The 14,238-nt window shown below is 43.3% G+C and overlaps 1 protein-coding gene across 3 annotated transcripts in view; it reads right to left on the minus strand.

Annotated features, from left to right (window-relative positions):
* Positions 1-14,238, minus strand: part of LOC110308704 (baculoviral IAP repeat-containing protein 1e) — a 420,416-nt gene that overhangs the window by 54,954 nt on the left and 351,224 nt on the right. Inside the window, exons 1-5 of one of the 3 annotated variants that reach the window (XM_021181113.2) lie at positions 6,227-6,318; positions 4,611-5,302; positions 4,060-4,159; positions 1,821-1,902; positions 677-728 (exon numbers count right to left, since the gene is read on the minus strand). In XM_021181113.2, coding sequence (XP_021036772.1) covers positions 677-728; positions 1,821-1,902; positions 4,060-4,159; positions 4,611-5,178 — 802 coding nt within the window. In that variant the 5' untranslated portion in view covers positions 5,179-5,302; positions 6,227-6,318. Of the gene's footprint in view, positions 1-676; positions 729-1,820; positions 1,903-4,059; positions 4,160-4,610; positions 5,303-6,155; positions 6,319-14,238 lie in introns of those variants that run through there. The other 2 variants (XM_029468287.1, XR_002379603.2) reach the window with 2 other exon arrangements.

Here is a 14,238-nt window from a genome sequence, read left to right on the forward strand (position 1 = left end):
TGTGTGTTGTGTGTTGTGGGTTGTGGGTTGTGGGTTGTGGGTTGTGTGTTGTGTGTTGTGTGTTGTGTGTTGTGGGTTGTGTGTTGTGTGTTGTGTGTTGTGGGTTGTGGGTTGTGGGTTGTGGGTTGTGGGTTGTGTGTTGTGTGTTGTGTGTTGTGGGTTGTGTGTTGTGTGTTGTGTGTTGCCCTGATGCTGGTTGTATTTTGATGCTAATTCTGCTTGCTCAAGAAGGCTGCCCCCCAACCTCCCAACCCCACCCCCCTGAAAAACAGTTGCTCTCTTACTCAGGCGATCTCATGGGAACTTTCTCCCCATTTACTAGTCAATAAAGGCTGTGATTGGGCGGTGAAGGAGAAAGGTGGATGGAGGAGAAAGTGGGGGCAGGGATGGAGAGAAGGAGGAGGCGAGGGGACAGAGGAAGAGGAGGAAGTAAGGCTGGAAAAAACCACCTTCCTGGTCAGGAAAAACTGCACGTAGCAAAGGGTCTCATAGCTGGGGGGTGGATGAGGACAGCGATTTAGTACAGTGCTAGATCTGCCCAGTCTAGGCCTATAGCTCATAAATATAATAATGGAATTGTGGTTTTGGGTTGGAAATTACTGCAACAGTGAGTGGTAGGGCAGGGATAATTACTTTCTAATCAAGAAAGAAACAAACAAAGTGTCTGAGGTTTTACCTGATACCATAGGTAATTCTCTTCTGACCCAGGACTTCACAAAATGTTCTCCCTGAGGAAAGAAATTAGGTCTTTTAAACTGATTTATAAAATATACATGTATGTGTGAGCTTCAACTGAAGATGAAATTCTATTAGAGCAACAGAGTTGTTGGTGAAACAAACCTTTAATTTTGGTTATATTGCTACTATTGTAGAAAATAATTAAAAGGATATATATATACATACGTACATATATGCACTGTACCTGTCTTCAGACACCAGAAGAGGGCATTAGATCCCAATACAGATGGTTGTGAGCCATCATGTGGTTGCTGGGAATTGAACACAGGACCTCTGGGAGAGCAGTCAGTTCTCTTAACGACTGAGCCATCTATCTAGCCCTTGGAAAATTTTTTATTCAGTGCAAAACAATAGTGAGTGTTATATACTTGTAGCCAAATGGAAACCACAGACAAGGTCACTCATACAAAACACCCAGCTGAAAAACAGAACTAGATTACCTACTGCAGATGCATTTTAATTAGTGCAGAATTAAGACACAGAGAAGAGCAAACTTCAGAGGCACCTGCCAGTTAAACAATGTGCTATCTAGGGAAACTTCACCAAGGTGTGTGTGTGTTTTATTTTATTTTATTTTATTTTTATTTTTGTTTTTTCCTGAAGAAGAGCCCTCTTTCCTGATTTTTCACACCATGTTCTCAGCAAAAAACAGGCAGAACCAGTCCAAAGCCAGCAAGAAAACAAAACAGAACAACAGGAAACTAGAAGATTCTAGCATAGCAAGACAATGGGCTAACCTTCCCACACTCTGTGGTTAAGAGGCAGAAGGATGAAGGAGAAAGGAAGAAAGTCACAAAAACCATAAAAAAACCAAAAACAAAAACATTTGTGGGCTGGAGACATGGCTCAGAAGCCAAGAGCACTGACTGCTCTCCCAGAGGTTCTGAGTTCAATTCCCAGCAACCACAAGTTGGCTCACAACCATCTGGAATGGGATCTGATGCCCTCTTCTGTTGTGTCTGAAGACAGCTACTATATACTTATATACATAAAATAAATCTTAAAAATAAACAAACAAAACACCTCACCTCTGACATTAGGTAGTAAGAAGATTATGGTAAAAGTTGGCTGTTGTAAATTACCGTTACATGAACAAATCCCTTGTAGCCTTGAATATACTGGGCAATTTCCTCTGAGGATTTCTTACTTTGAAGAAATTCACATCTGTAACAAAAAGCACAATTGACCATTTTCCTAATAGTGTAATAGACATGTCCTCTATCACAATGTATATTTTTAATGTGTTAATCATTTTTGTTCATTTTTACTTTTAAAATTTTTTATTTGATGCACTTTTGTTAACTTTTTATGGATTCTTTGTGAATATTAAATCATATACCCCAATCCCACTTATGTCCCTATCCCTTTGTATCTGCCCTTGCAACTGCCCTCCTAAGAGAAAATCAAAAAATAAAATGAAAACAAAAGCTTGTTGTGGAAGCAGTGATGTGTCATAGTGTGTCCCATAGTGTGCCCTATGGTCCACACATCTTTCCTTGCAAATGTTCACTGTAAGGAGCCATTGGTCTGTTTCAAGTACTGCTACACTGTGAGTACTAGATCCTCACCAGGATTCCTCAGGGATATTTTGGTATTGCTCTGTGCCCTGGAGATCCTGCGGCCTTGGACCTGCAGAACCAGCCCCTTCACATGATTCAGAAGTTCATAGATGGAATACATGTTGGGTTGGACCAACTCAAAGCCCTGGATCTGGGAGTGTGTGCTAGCTGAGCTAGGTGGTTAGCCTGCCAGATCTCCTGCACCCACATCACCAAGGTGAGATCCCCAACACTGCCCTGGCTAGCCCACCCAATGCAAGGGGCAGGGCCAGCTTTTCTGCTCTCACACATCCTCAGGGCCAGTTCTACTGTGCTGCCCAGGCCATGTGCAGGGCCCACTCTCACATGCTGCAGCCAGTGAGGGGCAGGGACTGCTCTCCCATTCTCATGACCTCAGGATCAGCTCTCCCATGCTACCCAGGTTAGGAGTAGGGCCAGCTCTCCAGCCTGACCCAGGCAGCAAGGAGTGGATGGGAGGGGGCATCTTACCTGAGACCCCACACTATCATATGGCCAGTGAGGGGTGAGGCCAGCTCTCCCAAGCTCATGCCCTTGGAGCTGGCTCATCCGCAACCCATGAAACCAAGGTCAGCTCTACTGTGCTTCCTGAGAGAGGTGCCAGGCTGCTCTCCCTACTGCCCTAGCCAGTCAGAGACGAGGACAGCTCTCTCAAGTGCAGCAGTTAGTGACATATGGGGCCAGCTCTACACAGCCCTCAGACTCTAAATGGCTCCAGGCCTCAGACCTTAGCAACAGCAGGGGCCAGGACCTCAACACAGTCTTAGGTGGCATCACCAGCTGTTCATCTCAGGCTGATCTAGGAAGGGACAGAGGACTAGATTGTGTGTGTGTGTGTGTGTGTGTGTGTGTGTGTGTGTGTAAGTGGGAGGGTGGTGTCATGTAGGCAAGAATATTGTGTTTCTGTGTCAATAAAAATGGTTTGAGGTTTAAAAAAATGAGGGGAAAATGATCAGGAAAATTCCCTCCTCCATCAGCCCTCGGCTTCCTAAGCCCACACATGTACATACACATATACCCTCCATACAAACACACACTAGATTCATCACACTCACACAAATCTATATAAGATATTAACTAAGGCTGGGGGAGCTGTTTAAGTTTAAGTGATTCAGAATTTTCACACTTTGACAAAGTCTTGCTTGAGAAGTTCTAGAGTTATCCTAATTCAGGTAAGGGAGTTATAAATCTCAAAGAGAAGCTCCAAGAATGTGGCCCTTTGCTCTCTAGTTTTGTTTTGCTTTTTAAAAACCTGATCCTGAGGGCTGGGAGAGATAACTCAGAAGTTAAGAGCAGTGGCTCCTCTTCCAGAGGACCTGGGTTCAATTCCCAGCACCCACGTGGCAGCTCACACCAGTCTCTAACTCCAATTCCAGGGCTTCTGACACCCCAACACAGACATGTGGGCAAGACACCAATGAACATAAAATTAAACAAACAAGCAAACAAACAAACAAACCAAAACCATGAAATTGGCTAAAGTTGGAGTGGTGACTCCTGTGGTTTAGAGCAATAGCTGTTCTTCCAGAGGAACTGAACTCACAAGCATCTGTAACCCCATATGCGGGAGCTTTGATGCCCTCTTTTGGGATCTGTGGTATACACACACACACACACACACACACACACACACACACACACACAGACGTGCTCGAGTGCATGCTTTTGTGTGCACATGTAGCATAAATCATTTAAAACATTTATTTAAGTGAGATACTTTAAGAATAAAGCAGTTGAAGCTCACTTGGGGAACCACTTGGCATGCTCCTTCCAGGGGTCATCTCCTTCTTCCCAGTTGCCCAAGCTTCCACCACAGGAGAAACACTGCACAGTGTCCCTTTTACCTACAGATGCAAGAAAGGGTGTGACTGACCGGCAATGGCACCAGCTGTGTCTTGGAGCTGGCCATTCTTCACCAGAACAAGACAGACTCCAGCATACCTGTTCTTTGTAGGGGCTACAGAAGTGCTCTAGCACTCAGCCATACCCTCAGCCCACTGCTGGTACATTTAAGGTCTATATTTGAAGAAAAGTTACATTTTACTTTAATACACAGGCAAATACATGGCTGCATGTGTGTATGTATATGTATAGATATATAGCAAACCAATAATGCTACACTAAATATATATTAAAGCAGAAGCAAAATTGTTATCCTTGAAATTTAATGAACTACATCTTATGTCTAATATAACACACTTCATCAGTGAATGCTCATTTACAAAATATTGCTCACAAAATGGAACCTAAACTTTAAATACCTTAGAAACACCTCACAAAATGGAATCCACTTACCTGTAAAGACAAAGCCAGCTGCTGAGAGTACACGTGGTGATGTCCCATGGGCATAAAATGGCCAGTCCTCAAAGGACTCCAGTCTGGCCTCCTCTTCATGGTACCTTGCTTTGCCACCTCTCAGCATCTTCTCTGGACTCTTCACCCGGATGTCATACTTGCCAATGTTACCAACATCTTTGCCCAGAAGGAANTCACATTCTGGTCGTAATTTCTTGTGTCTCTCTATGGGAAGTTNCCTGAGGCTNNTACCAAAGAGGATTAAGCTACAGCAAAAGCACTGAACCCCAAGTTTCACGCCTGTGTAGTAAAACCCAGCAGCTGCCATCTCCTGTGGCGTCCATGATCTGAACGTGTCATAGGTCTCAAAAGTCTTTAGTCGTTTGGCTTCACTGCGCATCTGTGAATTAAAACCTTTCTTCATTTTCATCCGTTCTTTATGCTCTTCTTCTTCTTGGCTCTTTGCCACCTGAAATGCATCCACCCCGAGAAGAGCAGAGAGCTCGGGGAGAAATTCATAATCAATCTCAGAAATCCGATCCTCGGAGGACTCCCCATACTCAGCCATTTTCTAAAAGGGAAAGGCGAGCAGTTGTTGGGTGTTCGAGGCAGCTCTCGTGTTCTTATGATGAGCACAATGACCAAAGCTTCACAAGCGGTGGGGTTTATTTCTCCTCCCAAGCGTGGTTCATCTGCAAGGGAAGTCAAAGCTGGAAGAACTGGAGGCAAGAGCTAGTGCAGAGATTGTGGAAGGATGCTGCTCACAGGCTTACTCTCTGTGGTTTCTTACCTTGCTTTCTTTCTGGTTTTAATTATCTATTTATTTTGATTTTCAAGGCAAGCTTTCTCTGTGTGGCCCTGGCTGTCCTGGAACTCATTCTGTAGATCAGGGTGGCCTCAAAGTCGGAGATTTTCCTGCCTCTACCTCCGGAATGCTGGGATTAAAGGTTTGTGCCAGGATGCCACACTTAGCCCAGAGGTGGCACCACTGCCCTCTTGCATCAATTTCCAACCAAGAAAAATGTCACCGCACCCCCACAGCCACCCATGCTACTGCATATACCCAATCAATCTGATGGAAACAATTCCTGTTTCTGCCCTCCAGGTTCTGGGATTAACAGGTATGTGCCATACCTAAATAAAATGAGACTTTCAAACAAAGCATACTCTTTCATATAACACCTAGAGGAGGGTTCTATCTTGCAGTAGTGACACATTTGATGCCACTAATGCACAGTAAAGAGTTCTCATTACTGTACAACCCCTCCCAGCAATGGTTGCCTGGAGTTCTGTCAATCCCCAGGCATCTCAGCGCTTTGACTAGTTATTTCTACAGTTGTCTCCTGATGCATCCCTGCCATCCCTGACATACACACTTACAGTCTCCTTCATAATTATGAGACAAAGGTCATGTTCTTATCTATAGACACAGTTACCCAACTCTAGCTTCCTGCTCCTTCCCTGTAGAGAAGGATCTGGCCCTGCCTTGACAGACTAAGGCTAGGCTTAGTTACTTTCATTTCCCCTAGCACAGCCTGTAGTTACCTTTTCTGTTGTTGAGATAAAATAAACCTGACAAAAGCAGTTCACAGAAAAGAAGACTTATTCTGGCTTACACTCTGAAGATCTGTATCTCAAGGTGGCACGGAAGATTTGGCAGGAGCAGGAAGCCAGCTACTCACAGAGCATCAGCAGCAAGGGGACAGTGAAAGGGAACAGGAACTGGCACTAGGCTATAGAGTCTCCAGTGGCCCACTCCCTTCACCATGCCCCGCCTCTTAAAGGATCCAAACTCTTTTTTCTTAATTATTAGATATTTTCCTTATTTACATTTCAAATGCTATCCTGAAAGTTCCCTATACCCTCCCCCCGCCCGCCCTGCTCCCCTACCCACCCACTCCCACTTCTTGGCCCTGGCATTCCCCTGTACTGGGGCATATAAAGTTTGCAAAACCTAGGGGCCTCTCTTCCCAATGATGGCTGACTAGGCCATCTTCTGTTACATATGCAGCTAGAGACACAAGCTCTGGGGGTACTGGTTAGTTCATATTGTTGTTCCAACTATAGGGTTGCAGACCCCTTCAGCTCCTTGGGTAATTTCTCTAGCTCCTCCTATGGGGGCCCTGTGTTCCATTCTATAGATGACTGTGAGCATCCACTTCTGTATTTGCCAGACACTGGCATAGCCTCACTGGAGATAGCTATATCAGGGTCATGTCAGCAAAATCTTGCTGGCATACGCAATGGTGTCTGGGTTTGGAGGCTAATTATGGGATGAATCCCCTAGTGGGGTAGTCTCTGGATGGTCCATCCTTTTGTCCTAGCTCCAAACTTTGTCTCTGTAACTCCTTCCCTGGGTGTTTTGTTCCCTATTATAAGGAGGAATGAAGTATCCACACTTTGGTCTTCGTTCTTCTTGATTTTCTTGTGTTTTGCAAATTGTATCTTAAGTGTTCTAAGTTTCTGGGCTAATATCCACTTATCAATGAGTACATATCAAGTGACTTCTTTTGAGATTGCGTTACCTCACTCAGGATGATGCCCTCCAGATACATCCATTTGCCCAAGAATTTCATAAATTCATTGTTTTTAATAGCTGAGTAGCACTCAGTTGTGTAAATGTACCACATTTTCTGTATCCATTCCTCTGTTGAGGGACAGCTGGGTTCTTTCCAGCTTCTGGCTATTATAAATAAGACTGCTATGAACATAGTGGAACATGTGTCCTTATTACCAGTTGGAACATCTTCTGGATCTATGCCCAGGAGAGGTATTGCTGGATCTTCTGGTAGTACTATGTCCAAGTTTCTGAGGAACCGCTAGACTGATTTCCAGAGTGGTTGAACAAGCTTGCAATCCCACCAGCAGTGGAGGAGTGTTCCTCTTTCTCCACATCCGTGCCAGGATCTGTTGTCACATGAATTTTTGATCTTAGCCATTCTGACTGGGGTGAGTTGGAATCTGAAGGTTGTTTTGATTTGCATTTCCCTGATGATTAAGGATGTTGAACATTTTTTCAGGTGCTTCTCAGGCCTTCGGTATTCCTCACTTGAGAATTCATTGTTTAGCTCTGTACCCCATTTTTAATGGGGTTATTTGAATTTCTGGAGTCCAGCTTCTTGAACTCTTTTTATATATTGGATATTAGTCCCCTATCAGATTTAGGATTGGTAAAAATCCTTCCCTAATCTGTTTGTGGCCTTTTGTCGTATTGACAGTGTCTTTTGCCTTACAGCTTTGCAATTTCATGAGGTCCCATTTGTCAATTCTTGATCTTACAGCACAAGCCATTGCTGTTCTGTTTAGGAATTTTCCCCCAGTGTCCATATCTTTGAGGCTTTCCCCCACTTTCTCCTCTATAAATTTCAGTGTCTCTGGTTTTATGTGGAGGTCTTTGATCCACTTAGACTTTAGCTTTGTACAAGGAGATAAGAATGGATCAAATCACATTCTTCTACATGATAACCATCAGTTGTGCCAGCACCATTTATTGAAAATGCTGTCTTTTTTCCACTGGATGGTTTTAACTCCCTTGTCAAAGATCAAGTGACCATAGGTGTATGTATTCATTTCTGGGACTTCAATTCTATTCCATTGTTCTACCTGTCTTGCACTGTACCAGTACCATGCATTTTTTTATCACAATTGCTCTGTAGTACAGCTTTAGGTCAGGGGCGGTGATTCCACCAGAGGTTCTTTTATTGTTGAGAATAGTTTTTCTATCCTAGGTTTTTTATTATTCCAGATGAATTTGAAAATTGCCCTTTCTAACTCAGTGAAGAATTGAGTTGGAATTTTGATGGGGATTGCATTGAATCTATAGATTGCTTTCAGCAGGGTACCCATTTTGACTATATTAATCCTGTCAATCCATGAGCATGGGAGATCTTTCCATCTTCTGAGATCTTCTTTAATTTCTTTCTTCAGAGACTTGAAGTTCTTATCATACAGATCTTTCACTTCCTTAGTTAGAGTCACACCAAGGTATTTTATATTATTTGTGACTATTGAGAAGGGTGTTGTTTCCCTAATTTCTTTCTCAGCCTGTTTATCCTTTGTGTAGAGAAAGGCCATTGATTTGTTTGAGTTAATTTTATATCCAGCTACTTCATTGAAGCTGTTTATCAGGTTTAGGAGTTCTCTGGTGGAATTTTTAGGGTCACTTATATATACTATCATATCATCTGCAAATAGTGATATTTTGACTTCTTCCTTTCCAGTTTGTATCACCTTGATCTCCTTTTGTTGTCGAAATGCTCTGGCTAGGACTTCAATACTATATTGAATAGGTAGGGAGAAAGTGGGCAGCCTTGTCTAGTCCCTGATTTTAGTGGGATTACTTCCAGCTTGTCACCATTTACTTTGATGTTGGCTATTGGTTTGCTGTAGATTGCTTTTGTTATGTTTAGGTATGGGCCTTGAATTCCTGATCTTCCCAAAACTTTTATCATGAATGGATGTTGGATTTTGTCAAATGCTTTCTCGGCATCTAATGAGATGATCATGTGCTTTTTGTCTTTGAGTTTGTTTATATAGTGAATTACATAGGATCCAAACTCTTACCCAGTAGTGTCACCATCTGGAAACCAAATTCTCAAACCATGAACTGCCTATGTGGGCATTTCACATTCAGACCACAGCATGAGCAAAGACAAAGAGTTCTCCACTAACATCTATATCTGACTATCTGCTGCCAACCTTTTTCTTTCCTGAAAAATATTTATAAATCTTATTTTTACTGTGCGTGTGTGTGTGTGCATTTGTGTTGTGCTCACGCGCGCACATGTATCTTAATTAAAGTTTCTCCACTATGACCAAAGCAACTTGTGGAGGAGAGGGTTTATTTTGCTCACAGTTTCATTTAACAGTTATTCATTAAAAGCAATGAGGGCAGCAACTCACTCAGGGCAGGAACTTGGAGAAAGAAGCTGATGTAGAGGTCATGGAGGGGTGATACTTGTCTGCTACCTCAAGCTAGCTCAACCTGCTGTCTTATTGAACTCAGGATGAGCAGCCCATGGGTAGCACCACCCTCAGTCGGCTGGGTTCTCTCCCATTGATAACTAATTAAGAAAAATGCCTTACAAAAAAATTTAAAGTAGTATTTTCTCACTAAGGCCCCCTCCTCTCTGATGACTCTAGCTTGTGTCAAGTTAACATGAAATTAGCCAGCGCATATGCCAGGTCATAGAGAGAGACTAAAGGTTAGGTTGTGGGAGTTGGTTCTTTCCATCCATCCTCTGGGTTCCAGATATCAAACTCAGGGCACTATGTTGGTGACAGGTAACTTGATGCATGGAGACATCTTCCTGGTCCAGCCTCTTCTTTGTTGTTTGTTTGCTTGTGTTTCGTTTTGTTGTCTGACACAGGATCTCATGGTAGACCTTTAGTGAAGACAGGAAGAAGATATGTGAGCAACTAAAAGTCAAGCTGCAGAAGCAGGGGAACCACCAGTTAGTGCTGGAGGTTACAGTATCTGCGGGATTTGTCAGGACCTCAGAGGAGTAATGAAACCTCATGAGTATTTCATTTTTGAATAGTTTGGAATATGGTTAATGCTGTGTGATCCAGTAAGACTTTTCTTTAGTGCTGAGAGTTGCTTTCATTTTGGTACTTTTTCTTCTGAAACAGGATGTCAGGCCAGTTTCAAGCTCACGGGTTCCTTCTGGTCTCAGACTCTTGAGTGCAAGAATTACAGCACTTGCTAGCACATGTGGAGCTTCTGAATGTTTTTCTGAGATCCTTCTCTCATCTTTAGCAATATAAATACCCCCACCCCAACAAAAGAGAAAGAAATACAAATTCCCTAAATGGTTCTTATTCAGGTGTTTCCTTTGCCATTGTATGAGATAGTTAGTAACCTTTTCATTCATACACTTGAGTCTCTTATCAGTCTAGGAAATTACCTTTTATTATTTATTTAATAATTCTCCTGATTTCTTTCTGGAATTTACATCTTCTATACAAGAATGTAGTTGATCAGTTATCATCTCATCTGTTTCTCACATATTTTTACTGTTTTACTAATCTTGATATGCTAGACAAGTATTCCTCCACTGAGAATCATCTAGCCTTGCTCTTTATTTCTACATAGTTGCTGAGGCTGGCTTTGAACTTGCTATGCATCCCAAGAAGACCTTGAAATAGCTGATATTATAGTATGTGTCACTACACTTGGCTTCTGATAATATGCATAAAATCTGATTAAACATATATACATATATGTATATAATCTGATCTCTCTCTCTCTCTCTCTCTCTCTCACACACACACACACACACACACACACATATATGTCCTAACCTGTGTGACAGTTGACAGGGATGGGGAAATCACCTGTGGAGAGAATGGAGGACAAGAGACGGTGAAGAATGGACAGCAAGTCAGGAGGTCTGATCAAGCTGACATATTTTTATTTTTCCCACACAGGTTATATACTGGTAGAAGCAGTATGTAGGGTGAGGGGGTATGGAGGGTTGCCTTGTATCTGGGAAAAGTGTGTGTTCTCAAGAACAGGATGTTGGCTGGGTAAAAAATTTCAGCTGAAAGAACAGAACAGAATGGGTTACTAGGCACCTGTCCACAAGATTTATAGATATTTGTTCTCAGCTGGCTTCAAGATCTATATCTATCTGTACAAAGCTGGACTGGTACTTTCACACAGAGACCAAGACTTTGTGCCAGTAAGCATGTATGGCTGACAAGGAAGTTATTGTTTAAGCAAGATCAATCCCAACACACACACGCGCACACACACAATTGTTAAGGCCTAGGTAAAATATTAAGGCCTAGGAAGAATTTATGGTCTAGGTAAAAAGGTAAGGCCTAGGTAACTGTTACCTGGCTAGCCTGTCATTTTGTGCTTTTACTAATATTATAAGGAAACTTGGTATATGTTGTATTTGCTGTTACTAGGAAACTTTCTTATGCCCAACTGGATTACATATTCTGTTCTGTTTTGTGCCCTTGGAAATTAATCATGGTAGAAGTCATGAGAACTGATTTTTATAGTTACCCACAATAAGCTTGGACCCAAACCAACCACCCAGCAGCACTTCCTGAACTTATGTATAAGCTTTTATGGTATAAGCTGCTCCTGGGATGGCCCCCAACATAAGAGAGACACCTGCATCAATATAAAAAAACTGTTTGGAATAAGACTTCCATTTTGAGTAGTGGTTGAGTAAAGTTTAAGTTCCCAAGACCTCCTTGGAATCTGACATCCTACTTGGCAGAAAGAAACAGGCATGTGGGCAACTGACATCCCAGCTGGCAAATTAAGACATGAATGTTAGGCAAGGCAAGTGCCCTGCCACAGTTGCACACCCCAACCAAAGGGAGAAGAATTAAGTGTACAACAAAGACATGTTCCTAAGGAGATTCCCTTATCCCTATATCCTGACTGGTGGAGTAATTTGGCACAAACAGATGTTTGTAAATCACAGCCTTAAAAAGCCCTGTAGTACCTTAACACAGGGTTACTCCTGAGCCTGAATCATGTCCCTGATCTTAGGGTGTGGCACTCAATAAACCATCCCTAGTTGCCTGAGATCAGTGTCTGAGTTGTTTGTGCAGTAATTCCAGACCCCAACAATAATCACACACACACACACACACACCCCACACAGAAATTTAGTAAAGTAACTTATAAGTTGTGGTCTGCTGAGAAGTGGGCATGGGGGAACAAAGGGAGTGGGAGAAAACCTGTGTCCCACCAGAGTTCCAGTGCTCTGGGCGGGTAGACAGGGAAAACTGCTGCATGCTTTCCATGAGGGCCCCGGATGGGTGTCTGGCTGCATGAAGCCATGGAACCCCAGCACTCCAGTGGGTGGACAAGGGGCAGCCTTAGGTACCAGGTTCTCTGTTTCAGGCATCCCAGACACCACTGGACACCGCGGAAGACCTGAGAACAAAATGGGGGCCCCAGGGGTGGCTCGGTCAGTCCCGGGGCCTAAGGGAGGAGAGGGTAGTGAGGGAGGGAGCGCTGGGTGGTTCCCACATGGGCGAGAGTCCTTGGTCTGGTCCATGGCTGGAGTACAGGAAGGACGTCCACCTGGAGGTTAGACATGGCTCTTTAGGGGAAAGCCTATCCCATCATTCAAACACTGTGGGCCTTGATGAGCAGACAGTCTATGTTTTTAGAGCTTTATTGTAGAAAGGCAGGGAGACAGAGAAAAAATAGAAAGAGAGAGAGATGCTGGCCATGGCCACATGGAAAGGATGGTGAAGGGATAGAGAGAATGAGAGCTAGAGAGAAGAGTAAGAAAGGTGAGAGCTTAAGGAGAGTGAGGAAGGGCTGAGCAGCTCCTTTTATAGTAGAGCTGGGCTATCTTGCTGTTGTCAGGTAACTGTGGGGAGGAGCATACCTGGCTATAGTTAGGCAACTGTGGGAGTGGAGTCTAGCCAGAGTGTCAAAAGCTTGGGACATTGTCTGCATGACTTATAGTCACAGAATTATGGAGATGGGGGCTCTGTGGTGTCAGGCACTTGTCTCTGGGAACATGGCTCACTGTTCTGTCTCTTGTAGAGTCTTCGACTGGGTCGCTGGAGCAAGCCCCATTATACCAAAACAGGCTGCCTTTCACAGCCCCACAGAGGTCTCTGTGGCTCTAAAATGGCTACCTTCCAATGGAAATGCAGAAAATCTGCTACTTGTTCAGTTCACAAGACTAGATTTCTCAGTACATTCACTCTTGTGCTAAAGTCACAAGGAATTCCTACAGATCGATCTGCTACTCTTCAGTCTATATAAATTCATGGAGAAGCAGGCTCTAATACCATGCTGAGGCATGCCTCAGCAACAGGACACATATACTTGCCAATGAGAGTGAGAGCAAGCAGACAAATGGCAAAGGAGTCCTTCTTCCATGTTCTTTTATGTGGGCTGCCACCAGAAGTTTCCAGATTTACAGTGAGTCTTCTGACCTCAAATTATCTGGATTCAGGGTGGGTCTTCCTGCTTCAAAGAAATCAATGAAGAAAATCTTCCTCTGACCAGCTGCTTGGGGGTTGCTTTAATCGAGATGTGCTCACGTTGATAACCAAAATTTGACACCAGAGGACTTGAACTTGATATGGATCTCAGGTTTTTCTTGAATTCCTACTCTTTCTGCATCCCTGGGATGACCCACTCCCAGGCATGCACCACGCCTGGCTTCTAATAACATCTTTAGATTTTGCTAAGTTACTTTCCCACAGTTCTTTCTAGTTTCCCTGACCATTCCTTAGTTATATAACATATAATCTGTTTGTGCACATATGTTCACACATGCATGTAGAGGCAAGGGGTTAAAGAGTGCCTTTCTTGACCACTTTCCATCCATTCTGTGAGACAATGTATCTCACTGAAGCTGGAGGTCTCCATCTCAGCTAAACCAACTGACCATGTGCTCAATGTGTCAGCCTGTCTTTACCTCCCCAGTGTTACAACACTGTCATAATACTCTGCCCTGTTTTGTTCGTGGGTTCTGGCAACCAAACTCAGGGCATCATGCTTGTGTAGCAAGCACTTTGCAGAACAAGGCATGTCCTCAATCCATTATTTAACTGTTTCTAGCTGATACTATCTTCTCGACTCTCTCCTACAGTCCTGTTTATGTTCACGTTTTCTTTTTTTTTTTTTTTTTTT

Source organism: Mus caroli, chromosome 13, assembly GCF_900094665.2.
Source record: "Mus caroli chromosome 13, CAROLI_EIJ_v1.1, whole genome shotgun sequence".
NCBI classification, from domain to species: domain Eukaryota; kingdom Metazoa; phylum Chordata; class Mammalia; order Rodentia; family Muridae; genus Mus; species Mus caroli.